The sequence below is a fragment of the Mya arenaria genome, chromosome 3, assembly GCF_026914265.1.
Source record: "Mya arenaria isolate MELC-2E11 chromosome 3, ASM2691426v1".
Classification (NCBI taxonomy): Eukaryota; Metazoa; Mollusca; class Bivalvia; order Myida; family Myidae; genus Mya; species Mya arenaria.
The window spans coordinates 10,681,723-10,708,259 of NC_069124.1; the positions used below are offsets into that span (position 1 = coordinate 10,681,723).

At 35.5% G+C, this 26,537-nt stretch overlaps 1 protein-coding gene across 1 annotated transcript in view; it reads left to right on the plus strand.

Annotated features, from left to right (window-relative positions):
- The first annotated feature begins 5,843 nt into the window (after positions 1 to 5,843).
- The window catches only part of LOC128226499 (uncharacterized), a 31,667-nt gene continuing 10,973 nt past the window's right edge, over positions 5,844 to 26,537 (plus strand). Inside the window, exons 1-2 of the mRNA XM_052936402.1 lie at positions 5,844 to 6,240; positions 25,579 to 25,849. Of these exons, the coding sequence (XP_052792362.1) occupies positions 5,896 to 6,240; positions 25,579 to 25,849 (616 nt within the window). The 5' untranslated portion in view covers positions 5,844 to 5,895. The remainder of the gene's footprint in view (positions 6,241 to 25,578; positions 25,850 to 26,537) is intronic.

Genomic DNA, 26,537 nt, shown 5'->3' on the forward strand with positions numbered 1-26,537 from the left:
TAGATTTGAGTTCTGGTTTCTTTCAGATGTCAATTTCTGAGCAGTCAACGAAGTATACGGCATTCAATACTTGTTATGGCACATTCAAATTTCTGCGGTTGCCCATGGGTCTCCGAACAGCTCCAAACTCATTCCAGTTGCTTATGGACAAGATTTTGCATGGTCTAACATTTACCTCTGTTTTGTGCTATCTGGATGATGTTTGCATATTTTCTGAGACCCTTGAGCAACATATTACAGAACTAGATCAGGTATTGTCGAGACTGCGCAATGCGGGTTTAAAGCTTAAGCCCCGTCCCAAATGCAGATTTGCCTACCCCAGTTGCATCTTTTTAGGGCATTCTATAAGCAGAGATGGTATCTGTCCTCCAAAAGACAAGATTGAGTTATTAAGTAACTATCCTACCCCTACCAACCGTAAAGAGTTACAAAGAGCATTAGGAATGTTTAACTGGTTCCGAAAGTATATTCCCAATTACAGTGCTATTACGGCTCCTTTTGCACAGGTTGTTAAAGAAGGGTACTCCATTTTGGTGGACAGACAATTGTGAAAACAGTTTTCTGAAGCTGAAAGACAACTTGTCCAAATCAGCAGCTTTAGCATTTCCACGTTATGATCTGCCTTTCCGTCTCGCGGTAGATACCAGTAGTCATGGCATTGGCTACATGCTCTATCAGGTTCATGAAGATGGTATGTCAAAAGTTGTACGATTTGGTTCTAAAGGTTTATCTAAATGGCAGCAGTCCTACGGGCCTACAAAGTTGGAATTGCTTGGTCTAGTTACCAGTGTTTTGGACTTGGCATCCTATCTTAGAGGTCATCATTTTATTGTTGAATGTGACCACCAGGCACTTAAACCTCTTTTCCAGAAGCAGCTTAAGGGAGCTATATATGACAGGTGGCTTTCCATTTTGCAACAATTCGACTTTGACATTGTTTACAAGCCTGCTAGTCAGATGACAGTACCAGATGCCCTGTCTCGTTACTCACACTTTGATGACGTTTTGCATTCCAGCCCAGAAGAAGCTGGCCCTTTCTTCCCTTATGTCCTGGAAAAACCCACTTCTATCAATCTCGTTAGTCCAAATAATCAGATTATTCAGACTTGCCCTAAGGTGACAAATGTTCAGGTGCTACATCAGCCCACCACTGACTTAGTTGACATTTATGACGCAGACACAGAGGACAATATGGACTTTCCATCAAAATCCTTCCAGAAGAAGAAACAGTCCCGTAAACGCTTGCCACCAATAAAAGAGAAACGGTCCAATTGTTTGCCAGTTCAGCCAACTGATTTGTCAGATCAGCTCACTGATTTGTCAGATCAGCCTATTGATTTGCCAGATCGGCCCACTGATATGTAAGATCAGCAATCTAGTTTGTTGGATCAGCCTGCTAGTTTGTTGGAGCAGTCTGCTAGTTTGCTAGGGCAATCTCATAGTTTGCATACCCACAAGTCCGATGGATTGTCTGACCAGTCTATGACGTCTAGCCAGGGGTTTGTACCTCAACCACAGACCCTTTTTCATGACAATTCTGACAAAGAACTACAGTTTAAGAAGTTGGGACAGGATGGATCCCTTCAGGCTGATGAGCCACAGGTTTTTGACATTTCTCTAGCGACTGATGACAAAAACAGGGTAGATAGTGCAGGGGAAGACCTTGCATCCAGTCAGTCAGATTTGAGTACTGAGTTGTCAAATATTAATAACATTCAGACTGACGCTGTTGTGGACGATGGAGTATCTTCTGCAGGTGACGAGAATATCACAAATTCTGATACCCAACAGGTCATATTTCCAACTTTGTCTTTGCTTGACATGACAGTGGACCAAATGCAAAATCATCAAGCTGAGGACGCTTATCTTAAGCCTTTCATTGACTTTTTGACAACAGGTTTACTTCCTGAATCTCAAAAATTGGCCCGCTCTGTCCTTTTACAGCAGTCTGACTTTGTCCTAGTTGATGGCCTACTGTTTCATTCAAGAATTGCTCGAGCAAAACGAAGCAAGTTGTTACCTCAACATCAGTTGGTAGTCCCAAGCTCCTTTGTGCAAGCGGTGCTTACATTATTCCATGATTCATCTCTAGCAGCTCACGGTGGTATCCAAGATACTCTAGATCGGATGCGGGATCATTTCTACTTTCCTAGTATGGCAACCGCTGTTGCGGAGTATGTTCAATCTTGCCCCGCTTGTCAATCAAGAAAGGTTACCAAATTGCATCATAATAATGCTAAAGTAGCTTACCCAACACCTAGTGCACCATTCTCGGTATGGCGGATAGATTTATATGGTCCTGTCCCTGTTACGTCTAGAGCACATACTTACATTTTCACGGCTGTGTGCATGTTTTCCAAATTTCTATTTGCTATACCGCTAAGAAATAAGGATGCTGTGACTGTTTCAGAAGCTCTTTTCAGCATGTTCACTACCTATGGTGTTTGTGATTGCTTATTGTCAGATAGAGGATCAGAGTTTACTGCTGGCGTTACAGCACAATTGTGTAAACTATTACAAATCCCACAGCAGTTTTCTCCCAGTTTTGTACATCACTGCATGGGTGCTGTTGAACGTAGTCATGCTACTCTAGCTGCTCGGTTAACACCGTATATGAACGCAGACTGTAACAATTGGGATCTTTACCTTCACACTGTCGTGTTTGCCATGAACAATTCTGTTCATTCAGGTCAAGGCTATTCACCATTTGAGATTGTTTATGCTCAAAGGCCAAGGTTCCCATTGGTAGTTTCCACAGAGTCCACATTTCAGAACCCATCTAAAGATGTTGAGCAGTATTTGCTTTCCAAAGTTAAGTTGATGGAAGAAATCCATAGTCAGGTTCGTGACAGTGTTGTGAAGTATCAAGAGAAAATGACTTCAGAAGTAAATGCAAAGAGACAAATTCTTCAGCTTCAATCTGGAGATTATGTGTACATAACTGATGAATCTTCTTGTACAGCAAAGAAGTTGAAGAACCACTATAAGGGCCCATTTGTAGTAGATACAGTTGTAAGTCCACATATGGTGCTGTTGAGTGACCCTTTGAGTCATAAGGTTATCGCCCAGTCTGTACACATTGACCGCCTAAAGATGGCATATGTGAGACAGCCCAAGCCTTATAATTACTACCAGGTTATCTCTAGGGTCCCTGATAAGGTTTATGTTTCAGTCTCCACACAGACTGGAGAGTCTGTACCTCACCCTATGCAAGTTTTGTATCCTCCTCCTCAGGTAGAAGACATGGAGTCTACATGCATCACTCCCCATACGCCTTCTTCCATTAGTTCCCGTCCCAAAAGAGCAGTTCAGAAACCATTGCGATACAGAGATTCTGATCATGTAGACCCATTTTCACTGAACTTAGGCGCAGATGTCTCTGAGACTACATCTTCCAAAATCAAGCGGGTGTTAGCTCAGAGACACACAGGTGATGGTTTACAGTATTTAGTACAAATAGTAGGAGAGCCAACACAAAATGCAATTTGGGTGCAAGCATCCAGTCTGGAGGGCAAAATTCAGTCTAGAGTAGACAGAGCCCCTCCACCATTGATATAGTATTGCAACTTGGCAGTAGTCAGAATTGTAGGAATTGATATACAAGAACATGAATGTGTATTTTCTCACAGAGTTGAACATCATATTTTCAACTCTTTTTCTGTGAATTTTGATTGATTGATATCTGTATAACATTAAGCTATTGTAAACTTAAATAAGCCATGTCTTGGTGTTTTTGTTTGTTTTGCTCGTAAAGTTATGTAAAGTATGCAGATCCTGAGGAAATGACACCTCCAGATGCCGTCTTCTTCGGGTTTACATTGTTTGCCTTTACTTTATCTGAAATTTACAATTGTTTGCAGAGACATGATAATTCTATTAACCATAGAAATCTGTTTGTAATTTGAAAGACAATTTTCATGCCAGAGACTTTGCAATTATTGTGCAGGTGATTGCATTTTAAAGATTGCACTTATACTACTTTGATCTGATTTTTGCATATATGTTTTGATCAGGGCCCATACACATTTCTACAGTGTATCCTATATAAACGTGCATTTTATTCTTAATATTCATGTATTATTTGCTCTCTGATTAGAGTTGATGTTTACACATGTTGTAGAAGCCATACATGCTTTAATATGAGAATCTTGCCAGGTTACCAAATTATGTGGTTGCAGAATATTAGGGTTTTCAGAATCATAACACCTTTGCTTAGCAATTATCATAATTTGTGTGCTGATGTATGGTAATTCATGCTTTATATAGAGATATTATGTATAATATAGAGTATTTGTTCATGTATTGGGGAGCCAATTGCTCTGGTGCATTTCCTCATCGTTTCCTTGTGCAGAATACTATTAAAGATACAATTTAACAAAGTGTTGACATTTAACACTATGTTTACAGACATTTAACACTTTGTTTGCACAGGACAATTTTGGTTGAAATCACTTTTGGATATTATCACATAGACTTGTTGACAAAATGCAGTTTTGTCAACAAGATGAGTGTTTTATTAATTGGTGGTATATTTCAAAGGTTGGATTGAAATGAAAAGGTTTGATATACTTTTTGTATTAGTATATATCAAGACGGACCTTGATATGAAAGATTCTGAAGGATCTCACATGAAGATTTGATATTAAACAATTTCATAAGGTGTTGTTTAATTGAGATTTGATTTAAATTTTAAGGAGTATTTTTGTGTGCATAGTTTAGGTCTGTTTGTATTAGCCTGCGTGCATCTTGTTCACTTTCAATAGCTTTATATGGAAAAAACCTGTTTACTGCAGCATTATTCATGTTCATGCCTAATGGAATTCCAGGATTCAGGGATTGCTCTTGAGAGCATCTGCACTTAATTTCATATTAATGCATAATTCTGGTAAAGATTGGCTTACTGTGGATATGAGTTTGATAGTTACAAATGTGCTATGCAGTTAGGTTTTCCATATTAAGATTTATACACAGAGTTTTCATACATTAGCATAGGCTTATAACATGATCTTTACTTATTTGTTCTTAAATACTCATTGTGTACGAGACTATTTCATTTCTAATTTTGTTATAGTTTATAGTTCTTGTTCTCAAGTAAAAGTAAATGTGTTCATAAGTACAGTATGGCAAATGCTATCATCTAGCTTTATGGTCTACATTTGAGTAACTTTGTTATGAATCTTTAGTGACTTTGATGAAGGTTTATTTTAGTTGAGTATGTATGTTTGTCTGAATAACTGTTTGGGTGAATGATGTCCTTTGCCTGGCCAGCTGGGACTGGTATACATCAGTGTATGACTGTTTTGTGTAGTTTAAATTAGATTAAACCCTTATTTAGTCACTGTTGATTACTGACAAAACTTTTCTGCTCGTGTTAAAATTGACATTTTAATTTTAGTTTTTTGGCGGGGATGTTGTGAATATAGGGTTTAACGAGCAGGCAGGTTTTGTCAGTTGAAGGGAGTTAACTTTCTACTGTACTTCAAGCTGTAATTGATACGTTTAATGTTAGGTTGTTTCCCTTTGATGCGTGCGCATGCGTGAAGAGGGACATGTGGAGGAAAATAAATGATATTGTGAACACAATGCCGAGTTATGAATTAGACTTTATTCCCCTAAGAAGTGCTGATAAAACCATAAATACAACAGTGTCTTGTTAGTTTCGAAATTGATTTTCCTTGTTTACAAAACCGTATACCATTCCATATTAGCAAACAGTTGTTTATTATAATGAATAAAATTAGTGTAAGGAAAGTTTCCATAATATTTGTGTCTGGATTGTTTTTATTCTGTATTATCGAATATAACAGCTCTCATTCGCTGTACAAACAAAATGAAATGGTGATACTGGGTAATTTTATTTTGCAAGACAAAGGATACGGGGGAAAATCCCTTCGAATGGGTCAGTCGGATGAGCATGTTTCAAATTCAATCGGAATGGAAAACTCTGTGAAAGAACATTATTGCCGCGAGGTCAACCAGACATTTGACCAATCCGTCGATCTCAGGATAATAATTATAACGCACAATCGTAGCCAGTCGTTGCTACGGTTGATGACCTCACTGAATGACGTCAACTATAATGGGAGATCCGTCCTGTTGGAGGTGTGGGTAGATAGGTCACGTGAGGGCTCTCATTCCGCTGAGACGGTCGCTCGTGCCTCACAATTCCAATTCCGCTCTGGTCGATGTCACATTCACGTGCACCGGAAGCACGTGGGAATACGCGGACAGTGGCTCGAGGTAAGGATACTTTCCATTTGAATAAAAAATTAAGCCTTCACAAGAATTTCCAAATAAAAATATATGAAAGTCATAATACAATATGGCCTATTAAGTCTGCATTTTAACACCGTGATTTGTTTATGACGGTTTTGGTAGTTGTTACCTAGGTCCAAAAGAGTTTTGGAAGCGACGATATTATTGTAGCAATAATTCTGTAGTCGCTACACTAAAATTTCCTTTTGTACAATCGCACTCATGCAGTGTATTAGGGAAACTCTGTAATTTGACAAACGAAGGTCTTTTCGAGCCACCCCCTATTGGAAAACAACAACAACATGAAAGCAATAAAACACATGTTTAAGTAATGTTTTTTTTAAATACAGTACAAGATGTATGCTTGCAATGTTATTATTTTAAAAGGCTCTAAGATACATGCTGACCTGTACATATGTAAGAGTATGTTAGTGTAAAGAATCTGAAAATCATTCAAACCCTTCTGGAAGCATACAATATTTAATCAAATATTCAATACCTAACCAGATCATTTGAACAGCAGAGTGTCTGCAAACAAATAAAAAAAAATGCTGTGAAAACTATATAATTGTTATAACTGCTCTCTGTGGAGTTACATACTTTCACCATTCAGTTGTGTAGCTTCAAAAGGGGTTATACGTAATGTATGATAAAAGATCGATTGTTCAATGTTAAAAACCTTGTTTACGACATTGTTGCTAACCGTGTTGTTAACGACATCGTTTTCATCACCTATATTTCTGTAAACTTTGACAAAAACTAAATCAATTTTACATTTACATATTGTTTTTTTTTTTAAAGATATGGGCAAACTATGAATTATACTACCTTTTAATATTTATATTATTTCGGTAACAGCGTTATTTACTATCAATCGGCCAAGTTATTGTTTTGCTCGGCGTTAAAATTTCGATCACTCAGTCAAATCTTTTAATGTTTGCCATAGACGATGAGTATTAAAATATGTCATAAAATGAGTTGTCCTAAAGCAAAAGTAGTTATTACTCGTTTACTTCTCGTATACGTCATTTAGTACATTAACTAGGAAAAATGATCAGTATTGGCTAAGCTATTGATATTGGATTTTGCTTAAGTCTTATTATGTGGAATAACATTTTACGTGTTTTTGAAAGTGTGGAGATAAAACACATAATGTAGTAACATTTTCGAGTTTTTAACCCCCACCCCAAACCCCCACAAAAAGAAAATAATAGTGATGAAAAATGAATAGAAAAATAAATAACAAATGAATTAATATGGAAATTGCAGAACAAATATATATCCAAATGACTTTTCTTAACCGTTTTTAGACCCCCCCCCGCCCCCGAAAAAAATAAAATAAAAAATAAGTAAAGAATGAATATCGAAATTGCAGAACAAATACAATAATAGTTTGAAAAATATGTTGGTTTGAATTGGGTGCTAACCAACGCCCGTAAAGTAAAAAAACAAACACCCAAGATCATCACGTGTTAATGTCAATCAAACAATAACGCAAAAACAAAGCCCATTAGAGAAAGAAGAACGGCTCACCAATGAACGTTTAATATTAAGAAATGATATTCATTGTTGTTAAATAAATGTATTCCATGTTTGTTTTTTTTTGTTGTTTTTTTTTTGTTGTTGTTGTTTTTGTTTTTGTACTGGTGTTATTATATTCATTTGTTTATTTATTTTTTCACTTATAATTATTTTATTTATTTATTTCTATTTTTATGGGGGGGGGGGAAGGGGTTCATATTCGAATATATATTTGATTGAAAGCTGTGAATCTGCCTTTACCGGATAAATTTTGATTATTAGGGGAATGGTGACATTCTGCGTGTTGTTTCTTGTGAAATTTGCTTGTCAAAACAATTGCTGTAGCTAGAAAATAAGGCCAACTCTTTAAAATGATCCTTTGAACCTAAACTCCAAACACATTAAGTAAGTGACATAATGGTACAACAGCAACAGAAATTGCCACACACAACCTTTATTAGAACATATTTAAAAGTACATCAAGTGATGAAGCAAAGACCATTGTATTTATAACTAAAATTGGCATAAATAATATAGTCAGACAAATTTATGTAACATATGTCAAACAAAACTATCTCTATCTAATTATAACAATGATAACACTGTCTATAGAAAAGGCACGGATAAATTGATTTCTCTGTATGGCTGTCACTATTGTTTGTGTGTTCTTCCTTCAGGATCTGAAAACACTAAAATGAAAATGTCTAGCAGTGAGGTATATAATAGGATGTAATTTTACGTACTAGTGATGTCAACATAGCAAAACTAAGTAGGCACGTGCATTAGCAATCGGACACAAGGCAACATTCCATCGATCTGCATACAGGGACACTGTCTATCCCTTTCTGTATTTGAGCCTAATGTGTCTGAATATCAGGATGTGTAATAACATTAAAACAAGGCAACATAAAACACCACCATCCTCATGTTGGAATTGGCCACGGTGGAAAACATGGTACTGTGTCACCAGTTACCTCTGCCTCCACTTGGCTTTGCTTCATCAACACTCGAAAACGTCCAGCAAGGACCCTGGAAACATAACCAACAGGTGAACATTTCAAATCCTCCAATTTAACCTGTCGCTTTTCATCTGTGACAGTCATATGCATAGATTCTGGAAATAATTGCAGTAAAAGGAACCACACTTAGCAAGCACAAGTGTGATGAATGTTTGTGTATTCTGGTTCAACAAACACCATTGTCGGTGCTCTTGTTAAAGGTAATACTATTTTAAAGGTAAAAACCCTTAATTACTGAGTTTTTTAGTATCATTTTCTTTAGCTTTTGTGTAACTACACGAGTTGAGCCTGGATCATCTTGCACTACCCAGTGAACCTGCAGTGAACTAGTTATTTCCTTAACTGATAACGCCAGAGTTGGAACTTACTGCTGTATTTGCAAGTATCATACACGCACTGGTTTTGTTTGCGACTCTTTGATAAGTTCCAATGCCACCTTTGCCTTTGCCTTTGAGTTGATTTTTCGGATGAAAATGTTGTGTCCAGGTTTCAACTAACTACTGGTGATTACTGATGCATACACTGGATACACGCCTGGTGACTTGAACGCATTGTTTGCAGTGAGCGGCTTATATAATTGTTTCATAGAGTTTTGACCAATGTTGTTTTCGAATACATCTAACTGGATTTCCCTTCTCCACCTTCGGGCCACCAGGTGCCACATTGTCCTCAACGGCTGGAAATCATCCTTGCCCAAAGTATGCATCAAGAGTGTAGCGTTTGGAACAATTCTATGAAGTTCTATTCAATCGTTTCGAATGAAACTCATAAATACAGAGGTCCAACATTTGTTACGAATATTTATGCGAAAAGCTACAGAAACAAGCTCAGTAGCAAAACTGTTAAACATAAACCCGAATAAATGGCACTGGGTAAACGCCAAAGACATATAACATAAAATCACAAACAAGAAACATGGAAGAACAGCACAAAACTCCACAAGCAGCACAGTGCATACATACTATATATAAAAAACTAGGTACCGCCTAGGAACTGTCAGTAAAATGTAAATTTACTGGGGGTTTAGACCAGTTTGTGTGCACACAAGAAGACCTTCTTAAAGCAGAACAACTGGATTTTCATGGAAAAGAAAAACATATGTAGTTGCTTTACCAGTTGTCAGTTGTCTCTCTTGTGTCCTTACACGGTTCAAGTTCAAGATGTGTTCCTGTAAGTATGTCAATAATGTGTGAATTACAATGCTGTATTTAAGGATTGGTAGTATTTTTTCTTGCGTTTATGCTATAGGAACGCAGTACAGCACACGACCAAATTCCATGAAGCGCGCTATTTTTTGTTATGAATGATCGTCATACTTAAAGTCTCTTTTGATTTCATAAGAAATTTGGTTTATCCATATAATGTGTGTACTAAAACAAATGAACAAATAGTATGTCAGACACTTTCTCAAAGGTTGGAGGTTCAAGTTCAAGAAACAGTCTTTCTTATTTATATTGATTATAAGTAAATAAATACATTTTTCGCTCTTCGTTCGATTCGGGTTTTATGAAAACTGACAAAAATGTTTGTGTTTTTTTTCGCTGGCTCGCTCCAGTTTTTTTGCAAAAATCCGAAGAACGAAATATTTATTTGGTGTGGCCTAAAGAAATGTAACCGACAGCATACGTTTGTATTAAAGAATAGGTGTTTTTATAACGTCGTATATAACTGGTTAAATGACGTCAAGCTAATCCAATCGGAGCGGAATATTGAAGTTAACAATGACTTCATAAATCCTTGCAAGTTATACAATTTAAACGTCAAATTTGATCTACACAACGGACTAGGACTAGGAGTAGGACTAGGACTAGGAGAATGCAAATGCTGTCATTTACCATCAGTAACCTGGTTGTCCATCTTCAAAAGTTGTGTGACTGCTTTCTGGACAAACTCCAAAAACATTCAGTCATCGCACGACCCATTCCCCTCGAGCCATATTGCCATATTTTCATCTTTGGCTTTTGTAAAAAAATTGTCCTTGCTAGTTGTAGATGGTCATTGTATGAAATATTGGATAAACATGCCTGTATTTACTCTCGTGCTTACTTAGGGTATGTTTTCACTGATGTCTTGAGTCTGAGATTCAGACACAGGCTAAGAAATCTGAACGATTTAATGTTTCAAAACATCTATAATATAATTTATTTTGACGATAGATGCGTGCCTGATTATAGAACATATAAGTTATTACAAATTCATTCAGTTTACCATCTTTGCTCCTGTAAAAGTTATTTTAGTCTCAAACACAGAATCAGGACGCTAGTGAATAAGGGTCCTGGTCAAATACCTATAAAAACATTGCTTAAATAGCTCGTAAAAGCTATCAAAATTTCACAGCAATTCTTTAACGCAATTGTTAATTTATATGTAAATACAATCACTTGAAATATATTAAAATCAACTACCCTAGTACTAGAATAGCAGTTCCGACGGCCCGTTAATGTTCTATATACGAACATCATTATACTTTTTAAACAAGTATACTCATTCATTTAGAATTATGAGAGACAATATAAGCATTGAATTTAATGCATTGCGAATTCAGGATAATTCTACATAATTTGCTCAGGAGAGAAAGTTTAGTCAGTTTTTGTATTCAGAACTTTGTAAAATAATTTTTGGAAATAAAAATATAAAGTTAAACCAATTGACTTTCTACATAGTTTATTTAATATCCAACATTTGTTAACGATATTAACAGAAACAATCGACTTAATCCAGTATTTACACTTCATATTTAAAATGGGTGTCTAAATGAAAAAAAGCTGTCAAAGTCAATATCTCGTGTGGCCACCCCTTGTCTGAATTGTAGCTACGCACCCACGTCTCATACTATTCATCGGTGTTCTTATAACATGAAGTGGTGTTCTCACCCATTCCTCGTGCAAAGTTTGCTCAAGGTACACTACGTTGTTGACATCATATCCGATACGTACTTTACATCCTTGTAGTCCCGCATATGCTCGATCGGTAAAGATCAGGTGATTTTGCAGGCCAATCAAAAATGTCAATGGTATGTCCCGTCTTAACGTAACGTGCAGTGTGAAAGCGCGCGTCATTCTGTTGTATTACGGTAGCATGACGTTTAGTTATATACGGTAGCATATCGTTTAGCTATGTACGGTAGTATGACGTTTAGCTATGTACGGTAGCATGACGTTTAGCTATGTACGGTAGGATGACAGGAACAATGAATTTATCACAATAGCGAACATCATTTAGATTACCAAGGATTGTTTTAAGTTATGTTTTCCCACTGTGTGAAATCCCGCCCAATATTAAATCACTTCCAACACCGTACCTATCACGTTTGATAACATAAGCAGGGTCCAGACGTTCAACCTTTTGTCTCCATACTGGAATCCTGCCATCTGTCCTTTGAATATAAATTTTCGGTTCATATGTGAAAACGATTTGGTATCAATGCCGTCTAGTTCTAGTCCAGTCAACATGTGGACGTGCACAATTTAGACGTGCTGCACGATGTCTTGCAGTCAATGGAGTGCCGACATGAGGCGAGGTTTTCTATGACAGTTTAAGTCTATAAACAATATTTCGGGTGACCATGAAACGATGATCCTTGCGTGGCGTCGATTAACGAGGTCCCCCTGACCGCACAATTACCGGTAAACTGACCATCCAAATTTACCTGTCCACGTGTAGCACGTGCTTTACGTAAAATAACAAATAACAGTTTATAACAGTGGATAATCGTGAATTTGCTGGTGTTAATGAGATCAATCACATGTTGTATATAAACATATATTAAACACTTTCAAAATTGATTAATTTGGACCAATATAAAATGAGGACTATTTCTTTCTTCTTCTTACACGGCCTCTAAACGCCAGCTCCACCACTTTACGGTGGTGCAAAGAAAAAGAGCTGTCGACACTTCCGTGGTGGAGCTGTGCGCTATGTTTACATGAACAAACGTGAGTATGATTTATATTTTATTTGATCATTTCATTTAACGGACATATTTCGAAAATCGGAGAATGTGGTACCGTGTAAGAACACTTTTACTGTAGGCTGGTTACTATTTCGTTTCAAGATTGTGCATTCTGTGGTGTCAGGAGCTTTTCTCCCGAATCGGACTTGTGCATATTTTGAGATCTGATTGCATAGCAAGTACATTTCGGTGCTTACACACCCCGTAAGAACATTCTAACGCATGCAAACATAACTGTTATGTATAGTACTTATGCCGGAACACAACAAAACTGATAAGCACTTCTTAAAAAGGAAAAATGCACATATTTATCAAATTCTTGGCGCTGTTGCCCTAGTGGTGGTGCTATCGAGTATTTTTTTTGCGCTTGAAGTAATATAAAAAGTTAACGCTTTTGGAATGAATACAAAAGTTGCTATGTTTATCATTCATTGAACATTATGCTGGTTATGCATACTTCTTGCGGAAACAAAACTCTACGCGAACTACCTTAACCTTACTGAAAATTATTTCGAAACAAATGGTTAGGTGCTGTTAATTTTACCATATAACTATAAGTATCTATCATGTGTGTCCGGTTATGAGAGAGGTATTCTTGCATACCGGACGTGTGTTTCCGGTCATTTGACCAGTACTGAAAAAAACGCATCTTACGCCACCATGTAAGATGAGTTATGCGCAACAACTAGCTACTTCTTATTTCTTTTATAGTATGGTTTATGAAAAGTACATTATTTCATTTCAATAAAGCGCAATCAATTTTATAAGTATGCAATTAAATAAAATAGATAATAAATAACGTAAAAAATGATTTAAATAGTTACTATTTGACATCAATAGTGATTTAAAATCACTGCGCTTTATGACGTCAGTAAACAACGTTTCACGCGCTTTTTGGTAAAATGTACTTCCGTGGTGGAGCTGTGCCCTATATTTACATGAACAAACGTGAGTATGGTTTATATTTTATTTGATAATTTCATTAAACGGACATATTTCGAAAATCGGAGAAAGTGGTACCGTGTAAGAACACTTCTACTGTAGACTGGTTACTATTTCGTTTCAATATTGTGCATTCTGTGGTGCCAGGAGCTTTTCTCCCGAATCGGACTTGTGCATATTTTGAGATCTGATTGCATAGCAAGTACATTTCGGTGCTTACACACCCCGTAAAAACATTCCCACGCATGCAAACATAACTGGTATGTATAGTACCTATGCCGGAACACAACAAAACTGATAAGCACTTTTTAAAAAGGAAAAATGCACATATTTATAAAAGTGGTGGCGCTGATGCCCTTGTGGTGGCGCTGTCGAGTAATTGAAAAACACTTCAGAGTGATAATTTGTGCATAATAACAGTAAATACATCATTGTTTTAGAAGAACAGGCATGTTTAATGCTATGAATTAGCTGACTGCTTTATCGACGTTTTTGAAAATAATGTTGATAATCGCTTCAATGTGTTAATGTGTGCATAAAACAGAATAGAAAATAATTTAAGGCCGCTATGTTACTGTATGGATGAAAAAGAAGATTTATCATTGTTTTAAAAAAACGCATTAACAATTGCTTGGAAATAGAAAAAAATAATTCACGCCGCTAGGCCACTAGGCCGCTACGCCGCAAACTTCACGTACATCTAAATAATAGCAAAACCAATTGGGAGAGAATAGTTGTTTAAGCCTAAGGATTTTTTTATTATTTATAAAAAATAGTTATTATTATTGTTTATTTATAAAAAAAAAACAGTCGTGCATATCTTAAACAAAATTGCGCTTTTAGTTATATGTTAGTAACACATACCAATTCGCGTGCAAAATACATGTTGCGGCGCCGTAAGGGGGTTGCTCTTTTAAGTACATGTATCCGCATAAACGTGATGCGAGGTAGGTTCATTAATAACAAGAGCTGTCACAGAGACAGCGCGCTCGACTATTCCGCCGCTTTTCGGTGTATGGATTGAAATGTTTTGGCGAAACATGCATGGATCACTGTTAGATTAGATTTCAATTCAATACATGATGTGCTGAGATATTAACATAAACTGAATTGGAAAATAGTTGAGGTGGTGCGCAAACTTTAACGTAAATTCTAAGTCGAAAAAGGGGCATAATTCTGTCAAAGTGCTTGATAGAGTTACCTCCTCCTGTGTACAGGTTTGGGGCATGATGGTGAACAATAGTGCAAAGTTTCAAAGCCAGATGTCAATGGACTTGGAAAATATTTGAGGTGGTACAAAACTCTTTAAAAAACTTTAACATAAGTGGTTACGCCGACGCCGACGCCGACGCCGACGCCGACGCTTGGGTGACTAGGATAGCTCTCCTTATTCTTCGAATAGTCGAGTTAAAAATACATAAATAAGGACGTGCATGTTGACCTCTACCAGGACAAGCTTCATATAATGTGAACAAATTGTGTACATTGGGTTAAAATTTTGAAACTTAGATAACATATTAACATAATTAAAAAAGCTCAGGACTCACTCTGGATTCATCCAATATGGCCGCCATAATTCTAGATGGCGACCATTACCATAACAATGTTAACATACAATTGTGATACTTACTGCGACCTGAATAAATTCCATGTTTCGTGATATTAAATAATGATTATGAAATCTAAAGTAAGCTTTTTCAAGATCTCTATATTTAGTTGATGCTTTTAGAAAGAAACGTTTGAAAACTTACATCCAATTAAAGTGTTGCAGTATTGCAGAAGTTTTGAACTTACTTTAAAGTCATTCCAGAAATTTATGCTGTTTTTCATATAATTGATGTCTTTAATATATTTCTTTGTATATATATATATATGTTACAAACACACAACTTGTGCTTGAAGACGACGCATGTGACAGAAATAATCACATGCATGTGCAAAATGATGCCTCTGAGCTCAGTTTTAATAAATAAACACCAATTTAAGTGTTAAAACGGTAGCAAAACGCCCTGTCGCAATCAATGGGGGATCAATTTGAACGAACCACAAAATTATACTCATGCTTTGATTCAACAAAGATAATGTGGAGCCTTTGATGCATCAGTATGATTGAAAACGCAATTGTTAAGAGAAATGAAATATAAATTGCAAAAACAACGCTTCAACATCATGCGAATGTGTTGTTTCTGTTCACCATGCAGTTATGTTGTTCTCATTTTATGAGCTTTTCCTCCTAGATATTGGTTGTTTCAGCTTAGTTATAATCTATTCGCATCGTTTGCGTCTAGATTGATGTTTAAACTGCGAAAATGTTCTTTGTTCAAAGTTGTTAAACCATGTTAACTTCCGTTACTGTTGAAGTAGTATTTAAAACATACATCAATCACATTATATGAAGAAAATATCATGTACAAATTGTATTAAAATGGCATATGTACATCAAACACTAAAATCAAATAAGCTGTTGTATAGTTGTACAATGTAAGTTGTTTGTATTGCTTTTGTTACAAATCCGTTAATAAATAGTTGCAAATTTATTCAACTTACTATTTATTCATATCAACCGTTTTGCAATTGCTTAGCTATGTGCTGGGTATTTTTGTCGGTTGACATGACTGTATATGACTACTTTCATAGATGAAACAGTTTAAAAAGTTTCAGTATTTGTACAGCCAATTTAAAATGTAAACATATCATCTGAACATTCAATTAAACATCCGTTACATGGAAACAGCATTGGTTATCTTTGAACAGCCGCATTTTGATTGCCCGCCATAATAAGAAGAAACACCTTTAAAACTAGTAACCTGGGAACACGTATATTGCAAAATTATTATAACGGGTGATTTTTGAAAACATCAATTTTACTTCATTTTTTCAATATTAATATCATAATAACTGCATAAATTTCTGGAATGACTAAATAGTGTATTATATGAGGACAAAGAAATCCAAGATGGCGTTCAAGATTATCGCCATCAATATCTAGTTGAGTATTTACTATCTCTAAATATGGTTGGGGTAATGACCCTCTCTGAAAATATCCAATCCGTCCACCAGATACAATATGACCACCACTTGGTATTGCGTACAAGTCCTAATGATAGAGTTGCCTATGGGTTTGGTTGACATCTAATTGACTTTATGGTTGCCAATATGTGTCGTATTTGGCACTGACAAGTCCTAATGTTAGAAGCGCATTGATTTATTTGGCAGTGAATGGGTTGACATTTTATCAACTTGTGGTGCATTATGCACTGAGAATATTTAATGACATCTTCACAGGAGCTTGTTTGACTGCAAATGGGCCTTATTGATGCCAAAATGTGGCCTATTTAGCTCTGAGTAGGCTTAATGAGAGCTTCGCATAGGTTTCTAAAATGATGCGGTCTATAAGACTGTTTTTTGCCCTGAATAAGCGTTATACTAGTAGTTCCCAAAGCTGTTGCAATTCACACTGAATATGAGTTTGGCATGTGTTTGTTATTGTCTGGATAGTATTTTATGTTTGCCAAGATATAGTGTATTTGGCACTTATTCGACTACATTAGAGCTTCATTTGCATTTGTTTGGCTCTGAATTTGATTTATGATTGCCAAACGTTGTTAAATGACAATAAGTAGGCTTAATGAAAGCTACACATGTGTTTGTTTGATTCTGAATGGGTTTTATGTTTGCCATGATGTGGCGCTTTAGGCACTGAGTAGTCTTAATTAGAAATGCACATATTGTTATTTGGCTCTGGACCGTAGTATGGTTGCCCAAACCGTTTTGTATTTGCTTAGAGTAGGCTTAATAAAAGATAAACATGAATGTGATTGGCTCTAAATGGTATTGATGGTTGTCAAAATGTGGTTTATTTGACACTGTGGAGGTATAATTTGAGCTGCATTTTTGTGGTTTTGATATCTGTTTTGCTGTAGCATTGCTACGATGTGATCTATTTGGTATTGAGTATGCTTAATGAGAGCAGCACATGGGTTTGTTTGGCTCCGAATCAGGCTTATGGCTGCTTAATGTAGTGTTTTGGGGCACTGAAAAGGCATTACTAGAAAAACACAATTTGTTTAACTCTGAATTGGCCAAAATGTTGTCACTTTGGCACTGAGCTGGTTTAATTAGAGCTGTACATGCGTTTGCTAGGCTGTGAACGTGCTGCTTTATTGTAATCATGATAATAAAAATGACAGAGAACTGGAACAACTTCAGTTTAGACCCTATGAGATTTGTTATCTATGAATATGTTTGACTGTAGCCACAATAGGAATTTTCAGATCACGGAAGGGCCTGTGTAGAAGACCTCTGCGGTTAAGCATGCCGATTTTAAGCTGCTTTGGTTTTTGCTTGATACATGATATATTTTTATAATATGCCTTTCAAATTCCTTTTCCATATTCAACAGTGAAAATACAGCACGCCGTATTGAAAAATCCGTATCATGATTTTGTCGTTTTCTGATTCAGTACCATGCGAGTACCGTGTGTAATCTGATAACTACTTTCACGTTGATTAAAATGGCGTGACCAAAAAAAACTGGTAAAACCTGTCAAATTTTAAATAAATAAAATTATCTAACTATACTCTACTCAACTATCTAGACAGCTACTTCAGTGAACTAGTTGTTTGTCATTTCGAAGTCCATAAATTGTTGCATCATCCATGTTTATTATCATAAATATGAGCAGCTCGCCAATACAAAGAAGAAGGCGAATTCGCCACATCGATAGAAATAGCAATTGACTCACGAACTTCCCTCAATTCTGCATATTATGATAGTAAAAATAATCCCACGAATTTACTTGGTTGGCCGTGTTACGTCTACAGAGAATGACGATTAGTGTATACTCGTAAAATAAGTCCCTTTTTTGTTGTTGTGTTTTTGGGCTGTGAAATTTAATAATTGTTTTCGTATTAGCAATTTGTTAATTTTCCTAAACAAAAAATATTTGCTCTTATTTTGCTCCGAAAAATATAAAGGAATAATTAAATAGGCAGGTTTATAACAAATGGAATATTACGATAAAACGTTTTTCTGGTGACCAGCATCACATCTCGTTCGGTGAGTAAACATGTATCCGTGCATGCATAGTGTTTACACACCGAACTCGAAGTGATACAGGTAACAAGAACAACGTCCCCTATGTAACTGCGATTGTGTTTTTTTAGAACCGAGGTAGATGTAGACGAGCCCTAATGTGGTATGTTGTCATCAGACAAACTCAATTGCAGCAGAATTTGGATTAACAGTGCACTGAATTCATTTTTGATTTGTTTACACTATATGGCCCTCAAGTATAACAAAACTATTGTGTATTAGGCACTTGATAGAGCTAAATTGCGCCTCCTTATTGTATGTTGGCAGAAAAGGCTTTTTTGACACACAGTGGACTTGCGAACTGTCAATCGGTGGTGACTGTATGACAGGTATGGGTTGATAAAAAGTAAAAAAAATAAGGTTGAATGAGCTCTGGCTTGACATTAATAGAGCCCGGCCGGGGCTTGTGTGATAATGAGTCGGCTTGACTGTAAACACAAGAAGGTTTCAGAGGGCTGCTGGAGACTAAGTGTGTCTACAAGAGACGCTTTAAAATGGAGCCCTAAATGGATTTTGAGGCACTCAGTGGACGTTTTGGCTTTATTAATACTCATTAAACCTATTTATTGGGTTGTTTGGTACTGGAATATTAACACACTAGGTTTGAAGAACACTAGATGGCCTAAAAATATGATACTTCTGGCAGGGTGGGCCTACAGGAAACTCACAAAAATAGTTATATGTAGCTTGTTAAGCACTGGATGCTCTAAAGTAAGGGCATTGTATGGTTAAGTTGACCCTTAATATTGGAAAAGATCGTTGTTTAATAAAATCTATTTTGGGACTTTTTAAATGTTATGACTTTTCCAAACAAAACAAAGATATATAGCACTTTCGATTTAAGTCATATTTGCATTTTGACATTCAACTGATTTTGACCCTTAGTTGCGTTCGTAAGTATGAAGTACATTATCAAACAGTGTTATCATCTATTCATTAAGATTTGTTGCTTTTTAATGATCCATTGGCAAATTTGCACTACATTTGTCGTTTGAAGGACCAAAACTAAAAAAAAATAGTTCTGTGGTTCAATAATTAAAAAGCATGATTTATATATCCGTTCCAACACGTGTAGCTGTAATTATGAGTTGACCACATTTTACGAAAGTAAAGTTTATCAGATTTCCAATCAAAAACCATTTACGTTTTCCTGGAAATTAATATGTGTATGAGTCAAAATTATCGGAACTATCCAATCAACATTGATTGAGGCTTTCTGGTGTTTGCAGCTATCTTTAAAAAGATATTTGCAGTTTTGTTACCAGGAACGGACTTTAATCCAATAGTTTGCATTATTTTATCGAATATCTATCTTATTTTAAAAGTTATAATCATGAACCCATAATACATTGTTGATTAGGAAGTAGGGGCATTTTGACATAAAAAGAATTTTGTAATGTCGACAGACGTTTACGGAAAGATGTGAATGCTTTTTTATTATAAATCTGATAAAATCTTCTTTCTTAAATATGATCAACTCCTTACTACCCTAAAACATTTCACAAAAGATGTTGTTTTACTACCGAAAACGATCGTTCTTCAAAACTACATAGAACATGAAATTTTGAAACGTTTTAATTTTTGGCTTTCCACACCAGCTTTTGCACAGTGTAAGGCCCTTACCAAATATTCGGCCGTTGATGAATCATGAATTAATTGTTTCAATTTTGTTTTTAGCAAATTGTTAACCACAAAATGATTTTTTATATAAGCATCATACATTTAGCTTTTATTGCGAAATATTTCACAACAACTAATTAACTATTATTCATATTGTGTTAACTTAAGTATTACTATGTTTTTCACGTATTTTATCTGTTTCGTGTCAATTGTTCGTATGTTATAGGCATAATTGTCTGAATGCATTAAAATTGTTGTTGTTTTGGTTTTTGCATCTATAACGGAACAGCCATTGTTGGTAAAATATGTATAATTATTTGACTGGCGTACTCTACCATTAATAATGTTTTTGCCAATTCTACCGTTTAAATCGCCGCATATTAGCGCACATCCTTATTTGCCACGCACACACATGCACGCACGCACGCACGCACGCACGCACGCACGCACGCACACACACACACACACACACACACACGCGGACTCCACACTTTGACCAGCCAAATTGCGTCCATACCCCGGTAATGACATCAATACGCAATTCATTCCTCAAATGATCATCAAAACAATCATTATAGCATGTACAATCGAATCGATAAATTGGCATGATTGCAAACAAATTATAAGAAATTATAACAAGATAGAAATAAATCAAGTTTTAGTGAGAGTGTTACGCTATATAGTATGTTATCTGATTTGCCTTCATGGTAAATATAGCCGGTTTATGTAACAATGTCTTCTTTATAAAGTAAACTGTATGACCCTGTAGTACAGAAAAATTCATACAACAATTAACTGATAAACTTTTCAAGAACCAAGTCCCTGTTCTATTTTAAAATACGTTCGCCCCTCATGCATAATTATAGCTGTCAACTTTTCTACTTTCGGTTTGTTGAGAAGTAGTTCTCTGCTATTCATTCTTATAGCTTAATATTCGCTCGTTTTTTATTGCAAAGCATTATGAACAGTAAACAATGAAGTATTATTAGTGCACATATGTTCCAAAAAAATAATGAAAACACTTTTTATTTTAAGATGGGCATGAATACATAACCAAATTACTATGCCACTATTTAAAGAATGAAAATTTGGAAGGTCAAATGTGTTAGCAAAACAAATGTAGATACTCATTGGATTTTAACCATTCTTCTTAGTTTAAGACTGCATGTACGCGTGTTTTTATAGTATTCAAGTTAATATTCAGTCATCTTACTGTCATAGACCATTCTGTTTCGCTTTATAATGTTTGTTTTCCAGATAAAGAGTAAATGCCAAGCTAGTTTGTTGACACATTTTCAGGTGTGGGTGGGATAAATAAATATCGGATCTATCTGTAAATTGTTGTGTGAATTTTCCAGGAAGCTCATTTTACGTACTACAACGGTTAACAGTTCAAAATACGTTTGAACGATGATATAAAATTTTATTTATGTTCGAACAGTTGTTTTTGTCTGTAATTTGTTTGGTATGAAAGCAAATTATCAAACATTCAGCTTCAAAGATCAGTAAAATGTTTGATAAACGGGATAACCGGTAATAAACGGTAGGTTGTTAATTAATCGTTACTCCAAAAGAGAAAGACAAGAGAAGACATTATATAACATTTAATAAATAAATAATAATTTGCCGAGAATGGCCGCGACGCCAGTAATATATATATTATACAAGTAAGTCTTTAGACAGATATAATAATACGTCGCGGCCAAATGCCCGTAATACATTCAACAAGGCATTTAATAATACATGAAAATTGCAAACTAACACAAACTAATATTGGTAATAATAAGTATAAGGGAGGGAGGGATGGGTTTTTTAAGTCAAATACTGGACGTCTGGACGGGACGAAATTAAACTGAACAATGACCAGATCGGATTAACACCTAAGCGACTATGGGTGACTGCGCATAAAAGTAGTTCCCATAATTATAACATTTTAGGCTAAAATGTGGTAAATTTACAATTATATATTTATTTAAATTTATTAAATATTTCTTTATTTTTTTAACATTTTTTGACATAATTTACTAAAGTCCAGTGTTCTGTTTTGATCAAGGCAAGTAAATGTCACAACAAAGGAATTTAAAAGTAGTTCTGAAAGTTGATATTTTCACTCCTTATTTTGCAGTGAAAATATCAAATTGATATTTTCACTGTTGTTATTTCACTGTTAAAACCCCATATTTCATCGTAAAGCATGAAAGAAATATATATATTTCCTTCCAATTGCTGAAATATTAAAACGAAAATATTTTGCAATTGATATTTTGTTTTTCTTGGAAATATTAGCAAACAAATAACACACCAAAAACATTCTATGGTTATGAAATAATGGTGTTACATCTGATCATTTTACTTGATTTGTTACATAATTGCATTCATTGTAAAGGCATTTAAAAACTGATTGTGCAAAACCAACGAAGGTAATTTATCAAATGCATTTGGTAATCTTTTAAAACGTATGTTTTATATTCAGCCATTATGTACTGCTTATTTGTATTAAAAATTACATCGTACGATTTAGACAACTTATAACGAATGTATTTGATATAGAGAACAATGTGAATTAAAAATATTGCAATAATGATATGAAATCGATTCTATGTATTCAGTAGGGAAAAGGGAACAAGTATATATACTATTAAAAATTAAAATGCACACATATTGTTAAATAAATCCAAATAATTTAAAAGAAGAAAAATGTTTCGCTATAAATTATTATGTGCAGTTATCATTGTATAGCTCATTGCCACTGCCACAGCTATCGTGCTCGGTCGAAAGTGATCATGCGTTTATTAAAACCTGCCGTGACAACTGTAAGAAGGATTTTACCTTGGCTTGTTGTTTCCCTTGCAGTTGTGTCTGTGATTTTATTGTTTGAGACAGAATATATTGCTTTAAATGTGTACGCTTCTAGGAATTATACTAGAGGGGCGGACGTGGGCTTAGTAACAAAATTTGGACGTTTTGTGAAAAACATCCATACTTACATCTTCAGTTATAAATGTCACATTGTCACTAAGACGAGAAATAATGCAGATTTAAGAATAATAGTCATAACTTACAATAGAAGTAATGCTTTGATGAGACTTTTGGAGTCACTGGACAAGGCTGACTATGGAGGAAGTACCGTTGTGGTAGAAGTGTGGATTGATCGTAATCGAACTGAACAATATTCCATACAAACTGTGGATACCTTGTCGAAGTTTTATTTTGAGGCAGGATTCTGTGATATTCATTTACATCCAACACACGTGGGATTAAGAGAACAATGGCTGAACGTAAGGTTTTTTTTCTAGTATTAATTATGGTGTACAATTTATGCCACTCTTCATACCAATTTTTCGTGCATAGTAACCATGTTTTGCCATGATTATTATTCCGGTAGTGGTAGCGGCGGCGCCGACAACGGCGACGTCCAATCAAGTAGACGTGATGATGATGGTTTCGGCAAACATTAAAAGTCTGTATTGAACGATCATGTTATTAGAATGTCTGGTAGTTGATTGGAGTGTTTGCTAATGAGTTGTCGAATCATTGGGGACGTTAAATAATTAGTCATTAAGATTGCAACAACGGCTAAACATTACCATCATGTTGCATTTTGGTTAAGTTATCGTCTTCAGAATGCATATATATATTACATTATCTTTATATGAATGACAAGTAATTTGTCATTATACGTGTTATTAAAACAACGTTATGCATGTAAAACAAAATAACTGCACATGCATGCATTCGTGACATAGCACAGTTTATAAAAAAGGCATGTTTAAAAAGCCGATCTAGGTATCATTCGGTTTGTTTACCGGGCGCTTCCCGTGATTGTTGTTCATTTTTTTGTTACACATGACAGTGAATCAATTAAAAAATCGTGGCATTAAAGCATTAAACCATAAGATATCTTTAGCTTCCCTCCATCTCAGTAGGGTTTGTAGCTTGATGGTATGTACATAAAAAACAAAAATAATGCTGGATATACTCGATCTTCTTTTTATCCTGTCACTTGCACACAGATCGGCCCATTAACTAGGTGCCGTGTGAATGTTAGTTTATTAGGATAGTTGATCACGTGATGTTCATCTACAGTCAGTTGGTCATGTGACCGCGAAAATGGACTTCATTGCTATTCTGAAATAACAGAGGAAAAACACAAATAATGCTCAAGTTTGTTATCAATAGTACGGCAACAACCGACCTCAACAATCATTCGCCCAGTAAGATCCATTGTCGGCATGATAATGATATAAGCAAAAAAAATCGGTCCGAAAATCAGCAGGTGCACTTATCCCATCCACAAAGGCCGAAATATGTACAGCATCCTACGATAGTTAATTCCATTTATGTGGTGAATGACAAAATCTCACAACAGAAATTATTTCTCTCTTTGCCGGTGCAGTTCTGAACATCCAACACTAATAATAACATGAATTAAATCCATAAAACATGTGGATTGTTTGTGAACACTCGTGATATTGAACCATGAACTATGTAGTCCGTGACTTGCGTAATAAATGTTATGCCATTAGATAATGTTTGGTGATTGATTCATAGATTCGTGTATGCATTTTTAAAATGTGTAATGTGTTGAATTGATATTGACGTATTAAAATGCGATTACAAACGTGTTTAATAAAGTTAAACAGCTTTGTGAACTTTTTAAGGGGTGGGGGCAGTTAAGATGTACTTTATGTGTTAATATGTTAATTTTAAGGTTTTTTATTGTGTTTTAATGAACAAAGTCACAGGATAATTAGAATACTAGAGACTATGTTAGTGCCGTGGATGGAGAAAGTTTATCTGTCTTGCCTTTGGAATTTATCGGATGAGCCTCCGATAAATTCCTCCACCTTTCCAGATTAACTTCTTCCCGCCACGGCACTAACCTAGTATCCTCTATTTATTGTTTTCTTTTTCACCGCATTGTTCATAGTCCTATCCGGGATTGCACATGTTTATCAAATTAAAAGTGGTGAAGCTCAGCCAGTTTCATCTTCTGATCATAGAGACGTTACTTTCTTCTAAATTAAATGTTGATTAAAGTTTAGGACATTAATGATACTTTCTTACCGAATATGGTGCTGGGGTCGTGAATTAATGGAAATCAATGTTATTTTGCGTGCAAATTGGTCGAGTCAATATATACAATTCTTAAATAATCTTCTGTTGTATTTCAGACCTGGAAACCCAAGGACAAGGAAATTGCAGTGATTTTAGAAGATGACCTGACTGTGTCACCATACTTTTACAGATATCTGCGACTCATGTTTGACCTTTACGGTAATAGATCAGATGTCAGTGGGTTTACCTTGCAAGGTCAAAGTATCAAACACGACCCTTCGGCGGGAGGACAACTTGACATAGACCCTAAACACAAAGTATTCCTATATCCTACACTTGGGACGTCAGGTTTTGCACCGAATTTCCGCCAGTGGCATGCATTTAAAGGTATATTTCATGTTGTGGTTTAAAGAATATTGAGTCGTGACTTTTGTTTTGTTTAGAAAGTAATTCAGCCCTGACTTTAATTCGACATTTACAACGAATAAAATATAAAAACCCTATCAGTTCACACATTATCACTGATTATTAAAGCGTGAAGTTTGATAACTGTCATACGGCGTGCATTTGATATAAAGTTGGATTAATAGAATAATTTGTATCCATTCACTTTTTTTCCCTAATTGATACTGCCATGCATAGGTGAACAAATTGTCTTCTTTAGGCTATGATGTTTGATTGTTTTATTTATTATTTTATTCAGGTAAAATACACAATTACAGTTACAATATGTTAACAAGATAACTGATGAAGCTTATTTCAGGTAGAAATATTTGAAAAGCAATAATAAAAAAGTGCGGTATTGGTTTCTTTCTATTGGGACTAGTATGTCAGATGCGGTATTGGTTTCTTTCTATTGGGACTAGTATGTCAGATGCGGTATTGGTTTCTTTCTATTGGGACTAGTATGTCAGATGCGGTATTGGTTTCTTTCTATTGGGACTAGTATGTCAGATGCGGTATTGGTTTCTTTCTATTAGGACTAGTATGTCAGATGCGGTATTGGTTTCTTTCTATTGGGACTAGTATGTCAGATGCGGTATTGGTTTCTTTCTATTGGGACTAGTATGTCAGA